A 27,016-nucleotide genomic window follows, 5' to 3' on the forward strand; every position below is an offset into this window, starting at 1 on the left:
GGCACACTGGCAAGTAATGACTTTTACTAGACCCTGAAAGCCTAGGGTATGAACTTTGGGGATGCACTTTCCCACAGGTGTTGGTGGCTAGTTCATGCTGCTTGTGACACTGGACCCCAGAACAGGAGGTGATATGGTAGTCACCTCCCTTTGTCTTGCCAGATGACTTCATGCTGCTCCTGTGTGCCTCCTTGCAACGGCAGATTTTTGAGGATGAAAATAAGGCTGCAGTGCGAATCATGGCTGGGGACAATGTGGAAATTTGCATGAACCTAGATGCAGCTTCATTCAGCCAACACAACCCCGTGCCAGATTTTATTCACTGCAGGTAACAATGGCTTCGTCTCCTCAAGTCACCCAGGCATGAGCATTGCATACAGATGGCTCCTCTGCTTCAGACCTCTCTGGAACACTACTTAAAAAGAAGCTATTTGCGAGAAATTTGACTAAAAGAAAATGATAAGCATTCATTCACACAGGGTTTCCCCAATTCGTGTTTGTATATTACTACTTATGCCAGGGTTTCCTGTACACCAGGCCAGTGGGAAAGGAAAGATGGATGCAGGGATCATAGTATGGTTTCTCAACTATTCCAATATCAAGGATGAATTTCCCCCCTTCATACAGTGGCATTCTTGACCTTGCTTCTTGCTTGTTATGTTGTTGTCTTTTGACTGTTTGGAGGTTGTTTCCCCCCCCCCCCGCCAGATCTTACTTGGACATGTCCAAAGTGATCATCTTTAGCTACCTCTTCTGGTTCGTCCTCACCATCATCTTCATTACGGGAACAACTAGGATCAGCATCTTTTGCATGGGCTACTTGGTGGCCTGTTTCTATTTCCTGCTCTTTGGAGGAGATCTGCTCCTGAAACCCATCAAGAGCATCCTGCGTTACTGGGACTGGCTGATTGCATACAACGTGTTTGTGATTACAATGAAAAATATCCTGTCAGTAAGTGGAACCCTCTCCTATATAACACACTTGTGGTTTCCATGTAAGAGTAAACAATCCTCGTGCCTCTCACATGACCTTGTTAAAAGCCTGCTGAAAATTTAGGATCCAAATGATGGTTCACTCCTTTTTTTATTGAACCAGATTAGGCCAAATTCTTTCTACTCATTTTCACTCCTTGAAGGCCATACTTCAAAGGGATCTGTGTTCAAAGGAATGAATTCTAAAATGTATTTCACTAATTAATCCTATCCTTCTTGAGGAACAATTTGTCATCACTCACTGCATGGTTATGAAGTGACTCTAATAACCTGAATCAGACTTACAGAATCCTCGCAAAGTAACATAGTATTTGAAAATAAAATGCTCTTCTATAAAGAGTCATAGGAATGTGTAATAAACTGAGCACAGTTTTATAGACTGTTATGTGGGGTAGGGAATGATGAAGAGGGGCTGGGAGTGTGTCCGTGGTAGAGTGCTTGTCTAGCATGCATAAAGCCCTGGGTTCGATTCCTTAGCACCACATAAAAAGAAAAAGTCAAAAGTGGTGGTGTGGCTCCAGTGGTAGAATATTATCCTTGAGCAAGCTCAGAAACAGTGTTCAGGCCCCAGAACTGACAAAAAAAAAACCCAACCCCACAAACCTTATATGGGGCCAGGTGAGTAGCTTAGTAGTGGTGTGCTTGCCTAGCATAAACAAAACCCTAGGTTCAATTCCTCTGTACCACATACACAGGAAAAACCAGAAGTGGTGCTGTGGCTCAAGTTGTAGAGCACTAGCCTTGAGAAAACTCAAGGACAGTGCTCAGGCCCTGAGTTCAAGTCCCAAGACTGGCAAAAGAAAATATCTTACATATCTGGGTGTGGTAGACATTAGAGAGAATTCAACATTGTGATGGCTTCTAAGCAGAGACATCCAGATGAGTAGAGACATCTTGTTTGCTCTGCCAGTGAATACCTGTGTCCTTTCTTTACCATGACAAATAAATTACAGTGCCCAGTTGTAATTCTATAGTAGTGATCATTCTATTGCACTGATCTCTAGACCCCAAGGGCACCCCTTCAGTTATTTGGCGCTGCAAATATTTGGTTAAGAACCTTTCATGAGCTCATCAATAGCATTATGTTGGACCAAAGAGATCCCCAGAGGACAAAGTCTCCAACCTGGGTATCAGACTTGTGGTGTTGTCACTGAGGAGAATTTCTGGACACATTGAAGCAGAGACCAAGAAAGTTTATTAAGGAAGCAGAGCAAAGGAGAAGGCAACATAAACAAATTGGATGCAAATGTACAAACACACACAGAGTACTCAGTGGTGTAAGTATAAGTACTCAGTGGTACTTATACATGAAAATAAGACAGAAGAGTTAACATTCCTCTTTGTTCTGGATACCTGGTACATCTAATCATTCTTGACATTATCATGTGGGACCAAAGAGATATTAAAGCTAGCCAGTTTGCTAAATCTGGGCCTTAATTTCTTTTCTTTTGACAAAGTCTCCTTCTAGTACAAAAACTAGTTTTCCTTGAAATATTTACCCAGAATATTCTTATCCAGAACCCTAGATACAAAGTTAAAGTCACTGTCAGTTCCTACAGTCTCATGGAAGAGTAGCAAAACCTAAGAAAAAACATGCCAAGTCAAGCCATCTATCAATGGCAAGTGTATTCGTAGCTCCGTCCTCTTATGCCTTCATATCCTGATTCTAGCATGGCTCAGGCAGAGGGAGGTCATGCTGCTTCAGCTGCTTCCCAACTCTGTGCCTGGTTCTTACAGCTGGAACTGGTACTGAGTTAGAAAAGCAATGATGTAATGATCCACTGCTTCTTTCCCACTTAGGGATTTAGGGATGAGATCATCCACCATTCAATTGCAAAAAGCTATTGCAGACTTGAGTTGGGAGATGATATATAATGTATAGCTTTGTGTTTAGAGGTCTAGGAGGGCCAAGCATATGCAGTCATAAATACTTGAATAATTTATTTTGCCTCGCGTCTGTTGAAAGATGAATTGTCTAGTTGATGGTAGAGGTGGCTTTGGGCAGGTCAGCACTTTACCCCATTCACATTAATTTATAGTTGGAAAGTATTGAGAATTGAAAAAGAAGGTATAGACAGGAAAACAAGCCATTCCACGCTGGAGCCAAGCTCGTGATGAGGGGTTTAAGCTAACCCATCCATCCACCTATTTGTTCATCTGTCCATTGTCATAGTCTTCTCTGCTGAGTGAAGAGCTAGAGATAAATAGGACTCAGTTTGTAACCCTTAAGGAACCAACTTTCTAAAGAGGAAGATATACCTGTTTTAAAATTATGACAATAGAGGTTGGGAATTCGGCCTAGTTGTAGAGTGCTTACCTAGCATGCACAAAGACCAGGGTTCGATTCCTCAGTTGTACATACATAGAAAAAGTCAGAAGTGGCTCAAGTGGTAGAGTTTTAGCCTTGAGAAAGCCCAAGGACAGTGCTCCTGAGTTCAAGCCCCAGGACTGGCAAAAACAAAATTATGGCAATAAAATCATCTGTGAGAACGATTGCCACATTTTAAGAACAAAACAAATATAAAAGTTAGCCTAGATCTTACCTTGTTGTATGATGGATCCAGTCCTGAGAACACAGAAGCCCCCCACGTAAAAGCCCAACTTTGGAGTTTGTATTGTAGCACTAGTGGATACTACAGGCTCTCCAATCTCAAAGCCCTGCCTAACTGTGTTGAACTAATACATGGTTTCCATGGCCAAAACCTACACAGGTGCATAACAAAGTAGAAAACAAATCAGATGTGAACACCATCAAAGTCAGTCAAAAACCAGTGAACACTCAAATCAAGCAAAGATATCCACTATAAGGCCAAACAAATCAATTGAGGGCAAAATCAGTTGGAGATAAATGTCTCACAGACCGTTCTGACTACTCTGGCTTTGAATGGCCATCATCAGATCTCTGCCTCCTGATGAGCTAGCATTACAGATATGAGCCACCTGCTCCTGGCTGGAACCCATCTTTTAAGTTGATACTTACAAGGAACAAAAGCTTGGTAGCACACGAATATGTCTGGGATTCCTGGCTAAATAGCCTCTGCTTTAGGAGCAAGGTCTAATCCTTAGACCCAGCAATACACACAGTGAATCATCATCACCTGTATGTGTTGGCCAGCAGTAGTTAATGCTTATTTAAAATTCACCTCCCAGGGAACTTAACATAACTGTCTTGATACATTCATTTTTAAAACAGATATTTACTAGTCATCATCAGCAACAGTAATAACAATAAAAGATTCCTTTATCCATAGAATTAGCCAAATAAGCCCCAAAAGACTTCCTTGGTCTCCCCTGAAGACTAGACACCCATGTCCTTCTTGGACACCCATGAATGATATGCAAGTAGTTGTTTGTCTACATTATTTAAGGAATAATGACAAACAGAAACCTTCGCAGATTCAATAAGGAGCCATCAGTGATTTTTCACATATTTGCTAGCCAAGGTTGGTTGAATCCCAGAAACAGCCAACAGGTACAAAAGCCAAGCCCTGCTTACCATTCCTTCCTTCAACTCCACCCTGCAGCTTAGGTCTGGAATGCTCTCCTTGAGGGACAGCATAGATTTAATTGTTAGACCTGTGAGAAAGGAAGTGTACCAAAATCAGAGTCCTAGATTTCAATGAGTATCCATTCTCAGAGTTTGTTTCTTCCAAAATAGCTGAGAATTTCTTCCTTGAAAAGAAGTGTTTTTGCAGAGGCATCACATTGGACACCTTCCTTTCATTCATTAGGTATAATTTCTAGAATTTACATTGCTCTCTGAGCAGCTAAAGTAAGCCTCCATGGTAACTGGACTTTTACTTTAGGTATGGACAGCCCTCTGTAATCATTGTCACTGGGTCTTTGTCAATTCCTGCACATGCTGGGGTCAGAAGAAACCAAACTTTCTTTTTGGATCCCGTGATGGAGAATTGACCTCCCCATTTGTTTTTCAGATAGGAGCATGTGGATACATTGGGACACTGGTACAAAATTGTTGCTGGTTGATCCAAGCCTTTAGCCTGGCCTGTACAGTCAAAGGCTATAAAATGCGTAAGTATGCGAGGCAGAGATGTTCTCATTTTAAAAACAGGGCCTAAGTACATTCATTAAAGATGTGAAATCGGAGCTCAATTTCTCCCTAAATAAAAGCTATAGAACTGCAATGCATTGTGTACAGACTGTTCATAGTATGAGGAGCCCCCATTCCCAGAGTCCCTGGACCATTTTCTAGAAACTCCCAAAGCCCCAAAGGATTTGGGGATTGGATGCAATGCAGTAGTAACTCCATATGCTTTCTGAGATGTGGTTAGTAAGCATTCCAGATGTCTATCCAAAATTACAGTTGTTCCAGTTAGAACTTTGAAAACAGACATGGTGGAAAATGCCTACAAATCCCAGCTACTTAAGAGGCAGAGACAGGGGAATGGAGAATTGGAAGTGAGCAAGAACTTAATCTCAAAAACAAACAAATGGGCTGGAGATGTGACTCATGACTCAAGAACAGGTAGATGGTAAGTACATAGCACATACATACATATATGCATACATTCATACATATATACATGCATACATACATACAAATATAGATGAAAGAGATGTAGAGGTAAAAATCGAGAAATATCTTGGGCCCTCAAAGTAAGTCAGACTTCCAGGCCTTCTTTCCTGTTGAATCTCAGGGAGCTTCTTCATATTTAGAAAAATCATTGGAAGGACCCCCAGAGGTTCCTGGAATTGACTTCTTTCTGCCATCTGCTTCTTGCACCGAACACCCAGGATACATCACACATGGTCTCTTGTGGTGTGCAGATGCTCATGTGCATGCCAACATGACGTTCTTCTGAACAATGGTGTCCAGTCAGGCTGAATCAGACTGCACACAAGCCATCCACCTGACAAAATGTGCTACCTGCCATCCCTCCTTCAATCACCCCATCCTGTACTCAGTGTCAGGTTGGGTAGAGAACTCTGTCCTAGAATAGATATTGTCTTTTGTGTCAGTGCATTTCCTCTATCATTAGGACATTATTTTTCCATGAACCTTTTTGGAGATTCCTGAAGAAAGAAATGTTCCGGGGGCTTCCTTGTGCCTCAGGGTCAAGAGCTCACGATGGGGTCACCTTGTGAGTCCATGTGGACATTGGAGCTCAAATGCTTGTGGGGAGACCAGATAGCAGAGTGCTGCTCTTGTGCCTGTGTGACTCGTAGGACTGTGGAAAGCACAGATTTCCACAGTAGTAGTGGGAGTGGAGTTAATTTCTGTATTGCCCCTGCTGCACTCCCACAGCTAACGAGGACTCGTCCTGCAAGTTGCCCAGTGGAGAGGCGGGGATTATCTGGGACAGCATCTGCTTTGCCTTCCTTCTGCTGCAGAGGCGAGTCTTCATGAGCTACTATTTCCTGCACGTTGTAGCAGACATCAAAGCCTCTCAGATCCTGGCCTCCAGGTTGGTCGGGCACGATGGGATTCCATGGTTGATTTTCTTAGGAAACATACAAAAAGGAATGCTTCCCTATATTTTTATGTTTTAACTTGTTGGGAAAGCCCACGGGAAATTAAGAAACTTCTTCTAGGAAAATCAGGGCAAAAAAAAGTTACAAATAAGACTTTGGGGATCTCAGATAGACATGGTAGTACAATGTGACACTTTATCAAAACTTAGGACATGTGTAAGTGGTACATAAGTATAATTGAGTCCCTATATACACATTCCTCACGGGAAGCAGTCCATGCTGGCCTCCAGCAGTAACAGGAATTTCTCAAATGAAAATATACAAATGGTGGCTGTGGTGTAACTTAGAGTACATGCACAAAACCTTAGTTTGGAAGGGAGAAAAGTAGAGAGGGCAGGTGGGAGGGAAGGAGAAAGGAAAGGGAGGGAGCAAGGGAGAGAGAAAAGAGGCAAGGGAGGAATAGAAAAAGAAGGAGGGAGGGAGGGAGGGAGGGAGGAAAGGAAAGGAAAAACGTTATCCAACAAGTATATAAAGAAATACTAACCATCACTGATAATCAACAAAATGCAAATCAAACCAGAGTTATTTCACTTTACCTCATTAGAATGGACACCACAATATAAACATATATATAATTCAAATTAATTTATATATAATCTACTTTATGTAAAAGTATATATTGTGAATAATTTTATTGTTGGGGAGGGAAAATGGGAGCAAAGCATAAGAGAAAAAATAGTGTTTGAGAAGAAGTGTACTCACTAACTTACGTATGTAACTGTAACCCCTTTGTACATCACCCTGACAATAAAATTAAGTTTACAAGAAGAATCATAAAAACCATGGAATCGCTACAAAAAAATTAGCACTAGTTTAGAGATTAAAAAAAATAATTATATATATATATGTTATATATAGTGATAAGGATAGAGTGAGAAGTGGATCCTTATGTACAGTTGGTGGGAATGTAAATTAATGTCAGCTTTATGGAGAACAGTATGGAGGTTCCTCAAAAAGCTCAAAATAGAACAATCATCTGACCCAGCAATCCTACTTGTGGTACCACTCTTACAAGGTCAAGTGTATAATGCTTAGGCATGGTTTCTGGCATGCCTTCAAAGAGACTGACTGCTCTTTGGAAAATACTATTTTCTCTTCACTGATCTCCCAGACTAGTGAGCAGCTCACTTGCTCCCAGGAACATTTTCTTGTTTATCTACCAGGAAAAGGCTTCTAGAAGGGGGTTGGTAACCTCCAGCCAGGAAACTTCAGTCAGCCAACAACAATGGGAAGCCAGGCCTTCTAACCCATAAGTGATCATTTTCAGAGTAAAATAGAAAAGGCAGGAATACTAACTCGTTTTGTCTTCTGTCTCCCTTTATAGAGGGGCTGAACTCTTTCAGGCCACAATCGTGAAAGCTGTGAAAGCAAGAATTGAGGAAGAGAAAAAGTCTATGGATCAGCTGAAGAGACAGTAAGGACGTCTTGATTCTCTCTCATTCTTCACTTTTCCATTATGTGCAACTATCAGCTGAGTCTCAGGTTTTTCAAATCCATGAAAAATCTACTTGTGTCAATGTTCCATATACTCACTCCTCTGTCAGAGAAAATCACTGATACCTGCTAGGCTGTAAAGGAACAGAAATATGGCTCACTCCAAGATGGAAAAGCGAACACCTTGAAAAAGACCTGTTACAGTTGTTTAACTTAAGATCCCTGAACAGGCCATTTAAAGTCTCATAAATTAGGTCTCATAGTTCTACTTTTCTGAATTAAAAACAAAAAAAAGATTAACTAGCTAATGAATGAATCAGGGTCTTCCCCAGTGCCAAGCACTGCAGTGTTCATTGCAGCTGTGAATTGAGAAAGTGAAGTGGGGTCAGCTTTGGAAGCATCTGTTGAAATCATAACCAATGGGCAACCTGATATTGGCCCATTTAAGAGTCCATGCTAACTAGAGAAGTTTCTGGAAGTGAGACTCATCTTTCCCTGAATTTGATGCAAACACTCTTCCCACTGTACCCTTCTGGACAGCTCAAAGGATAGATAGTCTGACCCTTTCAGGAGAGTCAAGAATTCTGTTGAAAAGAATGTTCTCCGGATAAAATTTTCAATAATGAATGGAACTTCTAAAGAGTGGTACCACTTATTTGTTTGGGGGCAGGTCTGAAAGTTGGTGGCTACAGAAGTGGATGGCCAAGGAAATGGAAGTGCTCAATAATCAGCTCAGCAGGAATGTTCTTTTAGTTTACAAGAATAGCTCCATATCATGCTGAACTCATATCTCGCTTTCCTTCTCATAACCAAAGATATATCCTTGTATAAATTAAATCATTCCATAGCATGATTCTTTTCACAAAGGTGCAAGTAATGCGCCAAAAAATAATGCGAATGCATTATGGTGCAACAGTTGTTATAACAAATTTCAACCCACATTTAGATGGTGTTTCTCACTTCTCATAATAGAAGTAATGCATCCTGATGAATTTTTCCACTTGTTTAAAAATTCAAAACTTGAGAAATAAATAACTTGTCCTTCCTGATATGGTATGTTCACACTGGCTGTGATACAAAGGGTGAATACACAGGCCAGGCCAGGAGCGTGGCCTAGTGGTAGAATGCTTACATGAAGCCCAGGGTTCCCTTCCTCAGTACCACATACACAGAAAAAGCTAGAAGTAGTGCTGCTGCTCAAGCGGCACAGCACTAGCCTTGAGAAAGCTCAAGAATAGTGCTCAGGCCCTGAGTTCAGACCCCAGGACTGGCCAAAAAAATTCTATGCTAAACCTTAACCTTTATGGGTCATCCTGAGTCTAGCATCTGTGAAGCATGAAGTAGCCACATGAATTACATGTAATATATATAATGTATATACTATGTATTATATATGTGTAATATGTAGGTAGTTAATATGTAATATATATTATATAATACTATACAGTATATAGTATCTATTGTATACTATATATTATATAATATACAATATATGGTTATATGCATTACACACAACACACATTGCTTATTAATAATGAATCTCATCACAATTCTTGAAGTTGACTACATTGTTTGTGATTTTATTTATTTATGTCCATTGGCCCTAAAATACCTGCATGTGTTCCCAGCACTACTAATTTCGCTTTATTTTATAGAATGGATCGCATCAAGGCCAGGCAACAGAAGTACAAAAAGGGTAAGGAGAGGATGCTGAGCTTAACCCAGGAGTCAGGGGAAGGCCAGGACATCCAAAAACTCTCTGAAGAAGATGATGAAAGTACGTGGAGATATTTTCTTCCTGTTCAATTACCTTGATGTGGTCAAGAAGCATGATATTGAGGCACTTTTCTTTTTGCCAATTTTACCAATGTATTTTATTTTTATCTTTGCAAGTTTTACTTTCCCACTGTGGATGGGGTCTTTCTATTTGTTTCATTTCTCTGTCATGAATGAATAATATTACAAGTAGCCTTAGCTTTATCTTATAAGAGACATGCTGCTAAAGAAGTTGGCATGGTTTTGCGAAATGTGTTTATTGAGGGGAGCTATTCCAGCTAGGCTGCCATTGGTTTCTATAAATTTTATGTAAATTAAATATGCATGCATATTCTATGTGGCACCTGAGTATTGATAACTAAAGTATCAATTATTACCTGTTCCAGTGAGAGCTGTCATGAAGTATATATTTATAGCAATATAATCTATTACATCTAATTAGATATTTAGTCTATTCAGCTCAAGCTTTAAGATTTATGAGTTTTTTAATCTTATCAAAACTTGCATGTTTATCTGTTTGAAGGGAATCAAACAATAATGCATGATATATTTCCAATATATAGCATCTGTTCATCACCTTGTTTCAACCATGCCTTAAAATAATCACCATGAACTTTCTGGCCATTACAATGTATGCATTTTAATAAATTATTTTACTGAACCATTTGCCAGTAAAATAATTTGTGAAAATACACATACACTTTTCAGCCTTAGTATATATAGTTCTTTTCCTGACCTCTGATGTACTTTCGCAACTGACCTAGATTTGACAATTGAGTTATTAAAACGTGGTTTCAAATTTTGTTTGCTCACTTTATAAGAATTAATGTTTGGACATATTTTATTTTAGGAGAAGCAGACAAACAGAAAGCCAAGGGCAAAAAAAAGCAGTGGTGGCGGCCTTGGGTTGACCATGCTTCCAGTAGGTTTCTCAATACTCTTCCAATCTCACTGACTCTACCCTTATATCCTTGACCAGAATTCAGGCTCTCCCCATGACCTGTGTGTCCTATGCATGGTTTAACCCTTGTGACTTGACAGGGAATTAAGAGTGTAGGAAAATTGCAGCATCGATGGGTCTATAGGCTCTATAGATCTATTCTTCTAGAGATAATATACGAATAGATAAGAAAATAATAACCACCTAATACAGTTGGCTGAAGAAAGCTCAACATTTAGGCTTACAGACTCTTGAGTGCAATTTATAGGCTCGGAAAGCAAAGAAATGATTATAATTCTCTCTAATTTGGAGGTCCAGAGTTCTTCTGGTATCTGTTTAATAACTAAGAATGAGTTTGCAGCCAAGTGCCACTTACCCATGCCTGTAATCCTAGCAAGTCAGAAGGCTGAAATCTGAGGATCATGGTTCAAAGCCAGCCTGGGCAGGAACGTCCATGAGATTCTTAGCTCCAATAAACTTCCTCCACAAAAAAAATCTGGAAGTAGAGCTCTCGCTCAAGTAATCAAATGCTAACATTGAGCAATAGAAGCTTATGGACAGTATCCAGGCCCTGGGCTCAAGTTCCAAGACCAGAGCACACGCGCGCGCACGCGCGCGCACACACACACACACACACACACACACACACACAATCATCATCACAATGAGTTTGTGCTCCGCTAGTACTGATTGAAAACTTATCACTACATTCAAAGAGTCTGTAACCCTTTCTTTAAGAAACTAGACATATGGGGACAAAAACATGAGAAGGGGTATCAATGCATGAGAAGTAATGCACCTACTATCAGGTGAATATAACTATAACCCCTCTATACATTACAATAAAAATTAAGAATTTTAAGTAAAAATTCTCATGTATTAAAAGCCTTTATTAAATTCTGAGATTAGAAATCCAGTAAAAAAAAAAACTGGATATAGATGTCATGAGTCTTCTGTTCCCTCATTCCAAAAGCTTATATTTTTATTGGTATTCTATGTTTTGGCAGTATACTAAGTATAGAGTTGAGGGATGACTCGCAATGAAAGCATTTACCTTCTCACTTCACCTCCTGTCCAGTCTCAAAATGGCTATAAAACTGCACCACACAGCCAGCATGTGGCACAGCCTCACAACCACCTGCCACTCAGAATTGATCAATTCACAACAAAAAACAGAAAATCATAACCAGATAGCCACATAGAATATAGTGAATTTCCTTTCTGATTGTAAAAATGAACTATGAACTACAGAGTTCACTGGGTATATTCGTTCTGCTTAGCATAGAAATCGGCACTGTTGGCCAGGGCTTTGTAATGGAATGACCCAAATTAATGTAAACCCTCCTTAACTATATTAGAATATTGAATAATCATTATTTTAAAAATTATTTGCCATGTCTTCAGTCTTTTTTTTATCATATGCCACATCTCTGTAATTGTGGCTAGCTAGTCTCATCAGACAAGGAATGTCACCAAAGCGCATGACCTCATGCAGCGGTGGGAAAGACCCTATTAGTAGAAAATCAAATCAGTGCTAATCTTTCCCTTACCTAATTTTGGTATCACCTAGATCTGGTTTGGACCTCTCTTCTCCCAGTAGTCATTTTCCACAATCAGCAAGTAGGATAATGAAAAAAATATTTGAAATATGGCTTAGTATATCTAGATAGAATAAAATTTAATCCTCAATATTGAATTTTAACATTATGATGAAAAGTGAGTTCTAAAGAGTTTTATTTAATTTTCTGCCCAGGTCAAAAGACTAACAAGTTGAAAACAAGTGTAATTTTTCCATTTACTGTTTATTGGCACAATAGTCAGCTACCATTATGGTAACAGACTGAGAGAACTGCCTGTTCCTGTCAAGTCACAAGTAAACTGTGCTTACTTTTCTGTTTTTAAAATACCTCTGCTAGTTAGTGAGACCTATCCATTTCAAAACCATGTCCTATTGAACGCTTTGTCTTTTCAGCTGAGGTAAATCACTTTGGTTGTCCTTCCTTTTTGCATCTAAACATTGTATTTTCAAAGAAATTGGATATGGTCTTTGGTAATCACCTTACAAGTTGATAATAGTTTAAAGAATTTCCTGTGAAGGTTATTAATGTTAGATTTTATGACTCATTTCACCCTCATTATATCAAATTCATGAAGACTGGTATTAAAACTAAATGTGCTTTGTTACAGTACTTGATGGTGCAATAATGCAGAAATGTGTGTAATTCATGGTTTGGAATCATTCTGAGCTGTGCTGTTAAATTTTCTCTGCAAACTACATTTTCTTTTACAAGCTTGAGAAGAACACAAGAAAGAAAAACGTATTCTACTTTTTATAGTCTTTAATGGATTCCAGAACTCACCTTTACATCTGGAAGAATTTTTTTAAAGCCCTTATTCTGATCTGTTGAATGGCAGGGTTGGGCTTTCAAACTACGGACTATTATGGTTGCAATATTAATATAAGTCTGTCAGTGGTGTTACCATGTTGCCATGGTCAGTAGTGAAGATTTTAGCATGGTTTGCAGGTACCTAAGCCTCTAGTTCCATACCTTTGTACACACATGGGATTGCATTATTGCTATTCAATGATACCTTCCATACCCATATCAATTCTGTACTACTTAAATTAATGACAAGCCTTGTTTTATCGTTAATCATGTGAAATAAAGGGCAAAGTTTCTCAGGATGCAAGTGGTGAGATTTAAAAATTAATGTCCCACTAAAGGAGTCAGTGATGATATTTGCATCCATGCAATACACGTGTGTGTGTGTGTGTATGTGTGTGTGTGTGTGTGCCTGGGTGAGCAGCTGGCCCTCCATATGAACTAACAAACCTGGAGGAGCTTTCCATTTACTACCAGCAGATGTGACATGAGAAAGCATTCTCTTTATTTTTAAGCTTTGTTGTAATGAGATTTTATAAAAATCATGAGACCTTTAAAAGAACATTTCCTTTTTGTCTTAGTGTGCTAATAGCACTTGGTTGTATGACAAATTGTTTATATTTTTAATGGTAAAAGCCAGTGCTTGAGGTGAAAATCACTTGAGCTCATGGATATGCATAAAGGCTACAGAAGAAGGTATGATTGAATACATTTAGCTATGGATTGATTTCGATGTCTATAATGAGGGTAAAATGTTCCATCCTATGATAATCTGTGTTTCTCCTGAATGACCATGTGACAGTAGTCCACGTCACTCTCCTGTGAGTCTCTTGGCTTACATGAAGGCATTACTTTCATGGTCTTCTTCTATGTCAAATGTAATGCTACAACTTTGATTTGTTCTTGCTTATTCTTACCTTATGTTATATTGCATTTATTTCCTCAGGCCTGGACCCAGTACTCTGGGCCTGGTTTGTTCTTCAGAATCACAATAACAAATTACAGTGTTTCTGTTCAAGGATATAAGGCCCAATTCATTCACTCTGTATCTTCATGAAATGGAGGCTTCTGAGTCATCTGAAATCATGGGCAAAATCATTGGACTTTTGACCATGTGTAGTGACAGCCAAGCAACTAATTTTAAACAAGCCAAGGTTTTCCATTACCTTATGAGATGTAAGGCCAAAAAATAACTTCAACTATCACATTCTCTCACCTAAAAGATGGATGCCTCAGCCTTGGAAACCCAAATATGATTTGAAAATATGAATGTTTTCCTGTAGTGGTCGTACAGTTCTTGTAGCATAAGAAATGTATATACTGGGAATCCTTTCTCTAGTAAACATAATCCCTAGCAAACTGATTGTGATTGGGGTTTTTGAATCTTTAAATCTCTGGACAATCCCCACTCTCTCTGCTCCCAACTCGACACAGGCACCATTTTCTTGTAGGGAAAGCATGAGGCTAGGCAGAGACAGTGCACACTGTGCTTTAAAGCTTACGGTCAGTAGAATTCTTTCTTGAATTCCCTTAGGCTCCAGGGTATGGCTTGTTGACCAGGATCCTGACAGAGCTAATTCTCTGTGGACCATTTCTGCCATCCCTGTTGGTCCCCTAGCTATAGGTAGAGCAGCTGACACAGTGGTAGTAGTATTTCTGTTGTTGTCATTGTTTCCATTTTCATTTTAAATGTTACCTAGTCATTTTCTCCTCGTGGTGGTGTTGTTGTCATTGATGTTGTTGTTGTTTTAACTCTTTCAAGCGTCTTGTCATATATGTTGTCTTACATGTGATGTGGAGAAGCCAAGTCTACAAAGTGTAAAGTGAAGTAGAAGGTTGGTGGCACTGATCTGGGTCCTGAGTCAACCCAGTTGGCTTACCTATAACAGACGTCTGGTCTTCCATTCACTCTGGCCTGGTCTAAATGATCCAAATCGTGGAATTATGAAATAATCACTATCAATTAGTTTCCCATCTCGGTAACAAAACTGGTTGTTGCTCAGTTGAGTAGATTCAGCCAGGTAAAATTTCCAACCAAGGGGGGAAAAAAACCCAGAGTGGATAATTCCATTCTTCTTATTTGGCCCAAACAAAGCCACATACTCTATGTACTCAGTCAGATCCATACCAGGCGGCCCTAACCTGGACAGGCTCTTGTCATCTCCTGTACCTTCCTCCCATCTAATGTCTCTTACTGTGGTCCTTGTTTTGTTTTTGGTGACCATTTGCACATCTTGAAGGGGCATTTCATTAATAAGCCCCCATTGTCTCCTGTCCCTTCCAAGAAATAAGTAAATATTTTGTTTCACATAGTGGTCAGGAGTGGAGATTATTATTTGTTTGAGACGGATAGTGAAGAAGAAGAAGAGGAAGAATTAAAGAAGGAAGATGAGGAGCCTCCAAGGAAGTCAGCGTTCCAGGTAATGGTGGGGTCGGGGAAGTGATGACCTTGGATAGCTGGAACTCCTTTAATGGTTACATCTGATGTATGTACAAGTCCCGCCTCTCGGATGATGCAGATTGGCATCTGAGATTGTTGATTTCTAATTAAACTGCAGCATTTGCAAGTGTTCAGGCAAGTCTTCATTCCCTGTCATCAAAACATGTTCCTACACAGTAAAAGATGTTCCCCAGGTGCCCTTTATTTTGTTGTTGTTGCAAGAGTAGGTGAAGAGATATCCTTGGCCTTGCTTTTGATTCCTTGAATGGACTTCCCAATTCAATATGGGAAGGAGCTGATTATGAAATTCAGTTTCACTTATAGTGCTGAAGATTTGAGACTATTGAGGCAATATTTCAATGCACTTCTGAGCTTTGCAGCAGAACTCAGCTCCTGTTGATCAGCTAAACAGTTACGGAGCCCTTAGTCCTTGCTTACTGAAGACCAGGCTCCTCAACAGAGATCACGTGGGAGATGAAAACTTGTGATATATTTCTCTTTCCAGTGGGCCACGCACCAGAACAGTTCGTTCCCATTTCTTAAGAGTACGGGACACCTAGGATCCAATTCACCAAGCCACGGGGTGGTTAAAATCAATATCAGCTTGCTGGCCGGGCCTTTGTAAATAGACAGCTTGCACTCATATGCCTTCCCCACGACGATGGAGAACTAGATGCTTCCTGGAAACTCCTTGACCCGACACCGCCTCCCTCGCTCTACTCTTCCCTGTGTGTTTCTTGGTGTATGTTTCATGTTTGTGTGCATGTATGCAGCTGCCCTGCCAAATACTACTGACCCAACATGTTTATTTTTCTTGTATTGAGTTTTGTTGTAAGCGCTTCTCAGCAAACAGCAAAGAAAAGAATCTGGATCATCTTCATTCTGTATGGATCACATACCATGACTGACTTCATTTCTTATTCCTAATTGACAAGTGGAACACATTTTATTCTAGTTTCTAGGGCTGGCACATTTGGATATCATCGCTCTTAATTATTAGAGACAAACTCATAAGACAGCATATATTAAATTGTTAGTGTTTGGGGTTTTGTTTTCTACTAATTACTCTTGCTTTGTCCTTCTTTGTAGAGAGCTATTGGGAAGTTTGCCTCAGCCATTTTAGCCTTGCCAAAGTCTGTCATAAAACTTCCCAAAACTATTCTTCAATATTTAATCAGAGCTGCAAAGGTATTTCTTATTTTACTGACATGTAGTGTGTAATTCTCTGCTCTGTAGAACTTTAGAAAAACATCCCGGGATCTGCATTTTCTCTGTTCTATAGATCATGCAGTGAAGGAATTCTAAGATTGTGAAATATTAGGAAAGCTTTCCAAAAAGACTTCATAGAAGCCAGATTTCTTATTGGACCTCAAAGACTACTGAAAAAATAGAAAGAAAAAATGCAGATCCAAATCTACTTTCTCTTCTCATAGTTTCGCGTAAGTTACAACTCATTTTTAAAGGGTCACCTCTGATTGCATGCATCAATTCTGATAAGTAAAACATAATAATTTTTCTCAGAAAGCTGGTAAAAAAAAAACATGAGTAACCTAATAAAAGACTCCTTTGGTTCCAACTCCTTCCTGGCTTCTGATTGCTCTCCATCTTCCCTAATTGGCACTGACTGTCCAGGTCTTGAGTTCAGTATTTCTTGACTGTAGATTGCTCAGCTAGGAACAGTCTCAATAGCCCTAATATTCATGCACCTTGGAATAAAGTGTTAAAAAAAACTGTTGATTCATCTGATTGATGCACAATAGAAGTTATTCAGCTTCCTGAACTATAGTCACTTAATTATTGAAAATAAAAAAATAACACATATAACTCTGCTTCTAATTTTATCAGATACTTATCCTCTGAAAACTCCAAAAGAGTTTCTTCTAAAAACTTTTAATCTTTATGCTCCTACATGTTAAGCAAGGGATGAGAGACACAGACCAGTGCACCTCGCATCTTGAAATGGCTGATCTGATTCAGGAGTAGCCACATCCAGCCCTTCCAGATTTAAACCCCAGAGATGGGCCACAATTGGAAAGTCATTGCTTTGGTTCCTGTGGGCCTCCTTTTCCCTCCTGAAACCACTTCTAGGATTCTCTAAGCCACAGTTTAAAATGAGAAGATTCCACATAACTATCCCCTTTCTTAGTACTAAGACAATCATCTAAAGAATGATGATTTTGATAAAGAAGGTGCTGATCACATTTGTATTAAAAGACAAACTAGGAAATATCACCAATTTCTGTAAAGACTAAAGTTTTAAAGAATAAATGTAAAGACTAAAGTTTTAAAGAATAAATGTATTTTTGCTTCATTTTTCAGTGAAAATGAATACTTCCCCCCCAAGAAAATGGATAAGATTTAAGATGAAATCATTTAGGATAAAAATTTAAACTAGAAGCCAGACACTGTGCCTCATGTCTGTAATCTTAGCTACTCAGGAGGCTGAGATCTGAGGATCAAGGTTCAAATCCAGCCTGGGCACAAAAGGACCTGAGACTCATCTCCAATTAACCTCCAAGTGGGGCAGGCTCAAGTGTAGGGTGGTAGCCTTGAGCTGAAGAGCTCAGGGGCAGTGCCCAGGCCGAGTTCAAGCCCTATGACCCACCAAAAAATAATTTAAATTAGAGCCAAGAGTGTGACCTAGCAGTAGAGTGCTAGCCTAGCATGGGTTTGATTCCTTGAAACTATAACACAGAAAAGGTTGGAAGTGGTCCTGTGGTTCAAGTGGTAGAGTGCTTACCTTGAGAATGCTCTAGGACAGTGCCTAGGCCCTGAGTTCATGCCCCAGGACTGGCAAAAAATTAAACTGAAATCAAGGGCACACGTAGTAGTTGCTTTCACATATTCATGAATCTTGAAGCTCCCAGGTAGTGTTGTGAGAACCTGGCTCCCCCTGGCACCATCTGACTCCCCGTAAAACCTCTTGATGTCCTTCATCCCCACCCTAGCTCTCCAGATGAACTTGTCAGGTTGGGTAAGACCTAGAGTTGCCAGGTAATAATTAGGAAGTTCAGTAAATGTCACTCAACTAAAGATTGGAACCCTTCCCTGCCTCTGTTTATCAGTCTTTGAAAATAGTCAGACAACAGCAAAACCTAACCTTCAAAAGCTCCTGGAACTGTAACATAGTTGCTTTTCAAATTGCTAACCTGAAGAAAGGTTTCCTAGAAATAAGGTATTAACTGCTCCCTCTAGATCACGTCTTCTGCATTCTCTAAATCTAAATATTCACCTCAGGGAGACCATATCGGAAGGTTTCAGGCCCTCAGAAATCAAATGTCAAGATGTTAACCAGACTTTCCCTGTAACTCTATCCTTAAACCATCCTCCCTGGAATTCCCCTCTCCCTCACACTTGCTGGCTTTTTCTTCAGAGCAAAAGATTTCCTCCAACTTGTGTGTCTAATGTGTTCACAAATCCTAATTACGTTCTTGTTTTCTATTTCGAGGATTTGAAAACATTACAATGGCCTTGGTTTAAAGGAAATATCACCAGATGTTCTTAAGCCTGCAATTTTTTGATAGCCAGGCTGTTTTATTAAAAAAAAACATTTAGGAAAATTATCTGCTGATGAACTTACATACAAGACAAAGGGTCCAGAAAGTAAAACAGTGACAAAAGGGGAAACAACAGAAAATAACAATAAACTTCCCAAATAGAATAATAAAAAAAACTCTTGTTTCAATTCTTGAGGAGGTAAAGGGGAACTACAAACCTGGTAGTACAAAAAAGTGAACTAATTCAGCAGTGACACTAGAAACTATGTTGGAAATGAAATCTACAATTTGTAGGGGAAGGGGAAAGAGGGAAAAACTGGGAGAAAATGAGGGAGGGGAAGCAACCGTTCAAAAAGAAATGTACTCATTACCCGACTTACGTAACTGTAAACCCTCTGCTCATCCCTTTACAACAATTTTTTAAATTACATGTAGAAACAAACTTTTTCAGTTTTTATTTCTAAAAATAAGAGTTGTAATAATGATCTAAAGAGTTAGTCAATAATGTAACAGAAATGAGTTTTCAGTTTAACCAAAGTTACTTCGTTCTGAAACTGCTCTGGATAAAAAAAAAAAAAACTTATTTTCCTATCTATCTCCTAGAAATATACGCTTCTAAAGAGATAAGTAAAGCCTGCAAATGTTTTATGTATAATCATTCGCATCCTTTCAACACAACTGTTACTGGGCTGAAACAAGTTTGCGTTTTAAGTCTTAAACCTGAGAGATATCCTTGATAGAATTCCCAACTAACATGTTCAGTAAACTTCTGCCATAACTTCCTTTCTACATTCCTTCACATTACAGTTTATCTTCTCATTTCCATACATTTTTCACATGAAGTAGAATAATTGTTTGCTTCCTGGCTTGATTATCCAGAAATACTATTTGGGTAATTTGAGTAGCCTTCCCATACAATTTAGATTTCTACTAGTGAGAAATTTCTAATTCCCTTATGACCTCTTCACTTCTGTCTATGGAAAAAGTTCAGTCTGTCTTCTACTGATATCACAATGCCAGTTGTTGGCTTTCCTGTGTTTTTCAAAGGTTTCGACCATGTTACTAGCATAGGGCAAAATGATAGTGTCTAAGTCATAAGAACCTGAGAATATTTCTTCAATCTCATCATTATAATGGAAAAGCCAGCTTCCCTGAGACCCAAGTGTTTGAAATGCATGCTGCATGCGTGCTTGGCTTGTTTGTGTGTCCTGTTTTCTTTTGTTTCTTCTGCATGCCTTGGTGGGTGGGCTGTACAGAGCACCCTCTTTCCTGACTACTTGTCCTGAGATATTGATGCAACTGTCTTCTGCTCTTGATTGCAACCCAAGCACCACAGTTTTCTTTCCGTACTGTCCTGGAATAACTAACTAATGGCAATGCCACAATATTTCTCCTCCCAAGAGACTAATCAATCCACAAAACTCATTTTCAACTTGCTGGTAATAGCTATTACTCACCAAGGAGAGTATCGAATGTGAAAACCTTTATTCTCAAAGTAAAGAAGATGTTGGTTTTTGAATGGAAAAACTAATAAGCTGAGTGAGACATTCTGTTTATTTCATGTTGTGTAGTGCAAAGAGAATATCCATAATTGAGCAAAATAAGTGGCAAGGTATCTGGGAGACCTGACGGTTTGTATATACTAAAAGTTTATGTCAGGATCATTTGTGACACCAAACAAAATACATTCCCGTGGTATCTGTTTTCATATATATCTCATGATTAAAAAAATAATAACATAACAGCCACGATCAGCTCAACATATACAGGTGGGAGAGGGATGTTTAGTTTATACTGGGAGAAAAAGTAGTATTTCTTAAAGCTAGGAAGTATGGTGTAGGTCTTCTTTCATTTCAGATTAGTAGAAGGTCAGAACATAATTGAAATTTCTTCTCTCAGTTTGTTTATCAAGCCTGGATCACAGATCCTAAAACAGCACTGCGGCAGAGGCGGAAAGAGAAAAAGAAGTCTGAAAGAGAAGAACTAAAGCGGAGGCTTAAAGGATCTGGGGAGGGTGAGTGCTGAACAGGGCATCGTTTACAACTAGTATGTCCATTCCTGTGGCCTCAGGGAGAGGGAAAGCACACAAAGAAGAGTCTCATGGCCTGTTCTTTGAGCTCTATAGGGGATGGACAGAGAGCTTTATTGTCCTTAATTTCTCATAGCTGACCATTAATTTGTGAAATCCTTACTACTCAGGAGCTGAGATCTAAGAATCTAAGAATCTTGCCTCAAAGCCAGCCTAAGCAGGCTTTGAATTAAACACACATAGATACACAGAGACAGACGGGGGGGGGGGGGGAGGGAGGGAGGGAGAGAGAGGGAGGGAGAGAGAGAGAGAAATAGACCTGTGTCTCTAGCTTTGAACAAAAAAGCTCAGGGACTACCCAGGTCCTGAGTTCAAGCCAAAACAAAAACAACAAAATGAAAAACAATACAATGGGGAGAAAAGATCAAAATTAACCTGAAGAAACTAGAAAGATAAACTTAAGATTTAGATGACATTAAATTATCAAAAAGAGATACAAGACAATGCCTGATGATTAAGTTAAGGAGTGCTTTTTTGTGAATAGTCAACGAAAAAGACAAAACGTAGTCAGTTCCATCCAAAATGGCAAGTAAACAGGTACTACTTGCCTATAATCCTAGCTACTCAGCTGAGATCTGAGGATCTTGGTTTGAAACCAATAGGACAGAAAAGTCCATGAGAAAAAAAAAGTCCATGGAACTCACTAACAAAAATCATCTCCACTTAACTATCAAAAATCCAGAAGGTGTGGCTCAAGTGGCAGAGCACCAGCCTTGAGTTGAAAAATCTAGACGATAGCACCCAGGTTCTGAGTAAGTCCCGTATCAGCATATGTGTTTCTGTGTCTGTGTATGTGTGCATATACACATATACACATGCGCACTTGAGCTGCCATAGCCTCCCAAGACGGGACTCAGTAAAAGCAGAGCCTTAAAATAAGTGTTCCTCTCTAAGAATACTAACATCTCATATCTGGCTTGGTTCAGACACTCTGAATGTTAGAAATAAAAATACATTTGCTGGGGCCGGGAGTTTGGCCTAGTGGTTAAAGTGCTTGCCTAGCATGCATGAAGACCCGGGTTCGATTGCTTGGTACCACATACATAGAAAAAGCCGGAAGTGGTGCTGAGGCTCAAGTGGTAGAGTTCTAGCCTTGAGAAAGTCCAAGGACAGTGCTCAAGCCCTGAGCTCAAGCCCAGGACTGGCAAAAAAAAATACATTTGCTTTAAGATGAAATAAAAGGCTTTTAATAGCCATTAAAAGCTATCTGACCAGGGCCAGGAGTTTGGCCTAGTGGTAGAGTGCTTGCCTAGCATGCACGAAGACCCAGGTTCAATTCCTCGGTACCACATACATAGAAAAAAAGCCAGAAGTGGTGCTGAGGCTCAAGTGGTAGAGCTCTAGTCTTAAAAAAATCCAAGGACAGTGCTCAGGCCCTGAGCTTAAGCCCAGGGCTTAAAAAAAAATAAAAAGCTATCTGACCAAAAAGATTAGTCTTCAGGATATGTTAAGAATGCCTACAATCAACAGATGTTGATTTTATTAACCCAGTAAAGGAATACATACAAAATAATTCACAGACCTGTAAACAAAGGTGTTACAAAGGTGATCAGCTTCAATAGTAATACAAGAAACAAACGAAACGTCACGTAGTGATTTTCAGTGTTGTTTATGTTGTTTTGAACATTGTGGCTTACCTACTGGATTTGCAAGAGCCTGAGCATTTCATGTGTCACGGTTCAGGAGTTGGTGATATATGCTCACACGTGGAGAAGTGTTAGGAAGGAGTTTTATATGGAAGAACCAAGTGAACATTATGGAGAATGAATCAGTCCCATTCTCAGATGTGTGCCTTGACTTCAGCAAAATTTGTATCTGTGAATCATATATTTAAGAATATCCATTGGGAAAAATCATATCTATCAAATATTATTTGTTAAAAACAGCAATTTGGAAATGTTCTTCATGTGTCTCTAGAAGGAAGAAAAATGTGTATATTGTGTTACCAATGAATTACAGAACACTGTTCAGTAGTTTCTTGACATATTTTTAAGTGAAAAATATCACTCTGGAAATGGCATTTACCTAATGCAATGATTCATGAAACAAACAAACAAACAAAAAAACCACAGACCATACTTTGCACTTTCATAGGTGCAGAAAACAGTGTCTAAATGCAAGAGAAATATCACAAAGAATTCTGCACTTGTTTTATGGATAACATAACCCTTGTGAGTGAGGGAGCCTTAGCCTCATCTCCTCTAGCTTTATGCTTTACAGAGGGAGTGTGATCATTCATTCCTTATGCAATTAAAAAGTAGTGAAAGAGAAAAGGTGAAAAGTAAAAAATTCTTTAACCCCAAACCCTTCTTTCTTTTAACCTTTCTTCTCCCTGATATCATCTGGCAGCATTCATTTTAAGGTACTTTATTTGTTTGAAAAGATAAAGTTGATGCACACTTGAAAGTAGTACACAAGTGGTAATAAAGCAGGGCACAATCCGCCCCAACCCATGCCTTGGGGCCCGGCCTCTATGCCCACAAATCCTCACTTCCCCACATGCATATACTTTCTTTATTAGTTTTTCGAAAATGAGTTGATACTGCACAAATTACTGAATTTTCATGAACAATACATCAAAACAATGTTCTGACTGTGAAACTATGTCATTTTAATAGTTCAAAAGGCTCCATAATATATACATGCATAATTGTTTCCATTATTTCAAAAAGATTGTATCTAGACAATCTTTTTTATGTGAACAAAAAGATTATGTCTAGATTTTTTATCCACACTGAACGAGTGATAGTAGATATCCTTTGTTTTGTGTGTATGTGTGTATGTAGCGCACATACATGTTCATGTATGTGCATGCATGTGTGTTAAAAGTATAGCAAAAGTTAAGAACACACACTTCTAACAGAGCACGTTCTCAAACATGGGAAGTCTACGTATATCCCTACATGTGTTAGGTCAAGAAAAATGCATTTCCTGTACCTCTGTATTCCAAAGACATCACTGCTTTTTAAAAATGTTTGAAAATGGAGTTTTGGGCGAAAAGCCCCAGTTCAGAATTTCCAGTCAAAGTGGACTGGGCCATCTATTCCTGTCTCTACACTCGGATTACAGAGAGGAGTTTGATGGTTTACAGAAAAAGAAGGTTGGGGTGGGGAGTTTGGCCTAGTGGTAGAGTGCTTGCCTAGCATGCACAAAGACCCGGGTTCGATTCCTCTGTACCACATACATAGAAAAAAGCCGGAAGTGGTGCTGAGGCTCAAGTGGTAGAGCTCTAGCCTTGAGAAAGTCCAAGGACAGTGCTCAGTTCCTGAGCTCAAGCCCAGGACTGGCAAAAAAAAAAGAAAAGAAAAAGAAAAAGGAAGGCTAAGGAAGCCAAGTGACACTGAAACTGCCCCTGGGGTATTTGTATGCATGTTAGGGAAGATGGGGCCAGGCATGTGATTAAATGATCCTGGCCAAAGGTGTGCTCAGGTTAATGGTTGGTTTGTTTCCCAGGATGTTGGGTAGTGTCTGGTCACAATAAGAAGGCTTCAGTTGTCTGAGGGACAACTTCTGTTATTGTCCCAAGATGTTTACGAATTGATGGTGTCCTTCCTGAAATCTCAAGGTGATGATCAGAGGAGAGAAGTACTCAGAGAAAAATATTAAAAATGGCAGAGAGGGGTAGAGAAGCTTACCAAGATTAACAATAACAGTACTAGCAGCATTGTACTGGTGTAAAAGGAATCAATTTCATCTTCTTTATTAAAGAATTTATTAACATTGATTTTTACATCATATTTCAAATGGCATGTTTAACAAACAAGTGTTCAAGAAGGGAATCTCTATAAACAATCACTGGCACATAGTTTTTTAGAACATAATCAAAATTAGGCTAAGTGTTTGTATATCATAGCGATTTCATCTTTGTTGAACTCACTTGACAGGCCCAGTGGAATGGGAAGATCGTGAAGATGAACCAGTCAAGAAGAAATCTGATGGACCAGGTAAGAAAGTAAAGGCAAAGATAAAGAAATTTGAAGCTGATTCTTGGCCAGATGGCAGAGAATGGAAGGCTGCCCTACCTAGAGTAAATCCCCGAGTTTCTGGACTGAAGCAAAATAATCAGCGAGCTCCAGCAACTCATCTCTCTTAAGACTGAGCAGTGATTCTGAGAGCAGAGCTGACCTCTGCACCACTGAGTAAAAATGCTGTCTGTTTATAAAACTTTTCCTGTAAGTACTTATAAAAGGCGTTTCAGAAACAAGTGCTATGCCTCACAGAAAGCAGTAGAATTAAGACACACACACACACACACACACACACACACACACACACACACACACACACTGGCTATTAACTTTTCTGTTTCCTTTTCTTTGCATAATCTTTTTAAGTTTGCTTTTCTCATTGATCACAATAACCATATCTATTTATGTGGCACAGTGTGATATTTAGATGCATATTTATAAAAGTGTGATGACGATATCAGAGTAATTAACACATCTATAACCTGACAAATTAATCATTTCTTTATGTTGGTAGCATTCACTATTCTCTCTTCTAGCTAACATATACTATAAATGATAGAGTAAATGCAGAAAGAAGAAAGTGAATGTCTGATGAATAGGACTAGGGAGAATCTAAATGCTCCAGAAGCTTCAGAGCAACCCATTCCTTTTGAGAGAAGAACCAAAACCTCGTAAGAGTGACTTGCTCCGGATCCTAAGAAATAGAGATGGGTAGAAGCCTGTTGTGCTCAGCTTTGGTGCAGTCACAACACCACTCTGGTAGTTCTCTGCCAGGGAGGATGGTTTCTCCATGCAGGATGGAAAGAATAAACGCAAAAACAAAATCTGGGCTGGGAGTGTGGCCTATGGGTAGAATGTTTGCCTAGCATGCATGAAGCCCTGGGTTCAATTCCTTGGTACCACATACACAGAAAAATCCAAAAGTGGTGCTGTGGCTCAAGTGGTAGAGCACTAGCCTTGAGCTGAAGAACTCAGGGATAGCACCCAGGGCTCAGAGGTCAAGTTCCACAATTGACCAAACACACACACACACACACACACACACACACACACACACACACACACACACACACAGAAAACAAAAAAAAATCTATGAATGAATATGCTGAGTAGGGCAGAAAACATGTAAATCTCTCCATCTTGAGCTTCAAAACGACTGCACACAGTACTTAACAGACAGGATTGTCCCAAGATTGTCTCCTACTCCTCAGGCAAATACTAAGCTTCCAAAGCCTCCATTTTCTAATTCAGGCATCCTTACTTCCATTACTCCCAGGCTGCATTACCACATAATTGAATGTGCATGTTTGCAGAGCTAGGCATCATATTATTGACATAAAGCTTTATACAACTTTTTCCAGCATTTCAAATTGCAATCTTCTTTGACAGGCACTTTTCCAAGTTCTATTGCCATAGTAACTTGTTTAACTCCTTTAAAATTGACCGGGTATCAATGACTCATGCTGGTAATCCTAGCTACTCAGGAGGCTGAGACCTGAGAATCACAGTTCAAAGTGAGCCTGGGAACAAAAGTCTATGAGACTCTTATCTCCAATTAACCACCAGAAAACTTGAAGTGGCATTGTGGCTCATAGTATAGAGTGCTAACCTTGAACCGAAGAGCTCAGGGATGCACCCAGGCCCAGAGTTCAAGTCCCACAACTGAAAAAACTAAATAAAACAACAACAACAACAAAAACTCTTACCCACATTTAATGAAGAAGGAACTGAGACATAAAGAAACGTGCTTTCTTTTTGTGGTTTTACTGGGATTTGAACTTGGGGCTAATCACTTGGCAGCATGTGCTCTACCACTTGAATCACTACACAGCACAGGAAAATGCAGCTGAGGTTTGTATTCTAGCAGTTTGCAGCTGAGGTTTGTATTCTAGCAGTTTGAATCCAGAATCTGAGTTCTTCATCACTACCTCTGCTGCTCTGGGACTCAAAAGTTATTTTTTTTTATTGCCAGTCCTGGTCTTGAGCTCAGGGCCTGAACACT

The 27,016-nt window shown here is 39.4% G+C and overlaps 1 protein-coding gene across 1 annotated transcript in view; it reads left to right on the forward strand.

Moving 5' to 3' along the window:
- Positions 1 to 27,016, forward strand: part of Piezo2 (piezo type mechanosensitive ion channel component 2) — a 367,270-nt gene that overhangs the window by 302,172 nt on the left and 38,082 nt on the right. The window contains exons 25-34 of the mRNA XM_090353510.1: positions 163 to 328; positions 709 to 952; positions 4,929 to 5,025; positions 6,260 to 6,419; positions 7,811 to 7,900; positions 9,576 to 9,697; positions 10,547 to 10,618; positions 15,334 to 15,440; positions 20,857 to 20,971; positions 24,931 to 24,990. Of these exons, the coding sequence (XP_090209636.1) occupies positions 163 to 328; positions 709 to 952; positions 4,929 to 5,025; positions 6,260 to 6,419; positions 7,811 to 7,900; positions 9,576 to 9,697; positions 10,547 to 10,618; positions 15,334 to 15,440; positions 20,857 to 20,971; positions 24,931 to 24,990 (1,233 nt within the window). The remainder of the gene's footprint in view (positions 1 to 162; positions 329 to 708; positions 953 to 4,928; positions 5,026 to 6,259; positions 6,420 to 7,810; positions 7,901 to 9,575; positions 9,698 to 10,546; positions 10,619 to 15,333; positions 15,441 to 20,856; positions 20,972 to 24,930; positions 24,991 to 27,016) is intronic.

Source organism: Megascapheus bottae, chromosome 19 (genome assembly GCF_031878675.1).
Source record: "Megascapheus bottae isolate mThoBot1 chromosome 19, mThoBot2.hap1, whole genome shotgun sequence".
Classification (NCBI taxonomy): Eukaryota; Metazoa; Chordata; class Mammalia; order Rodentia; family Geomyidae; genus Megascapheus; species Megascapheus bottae.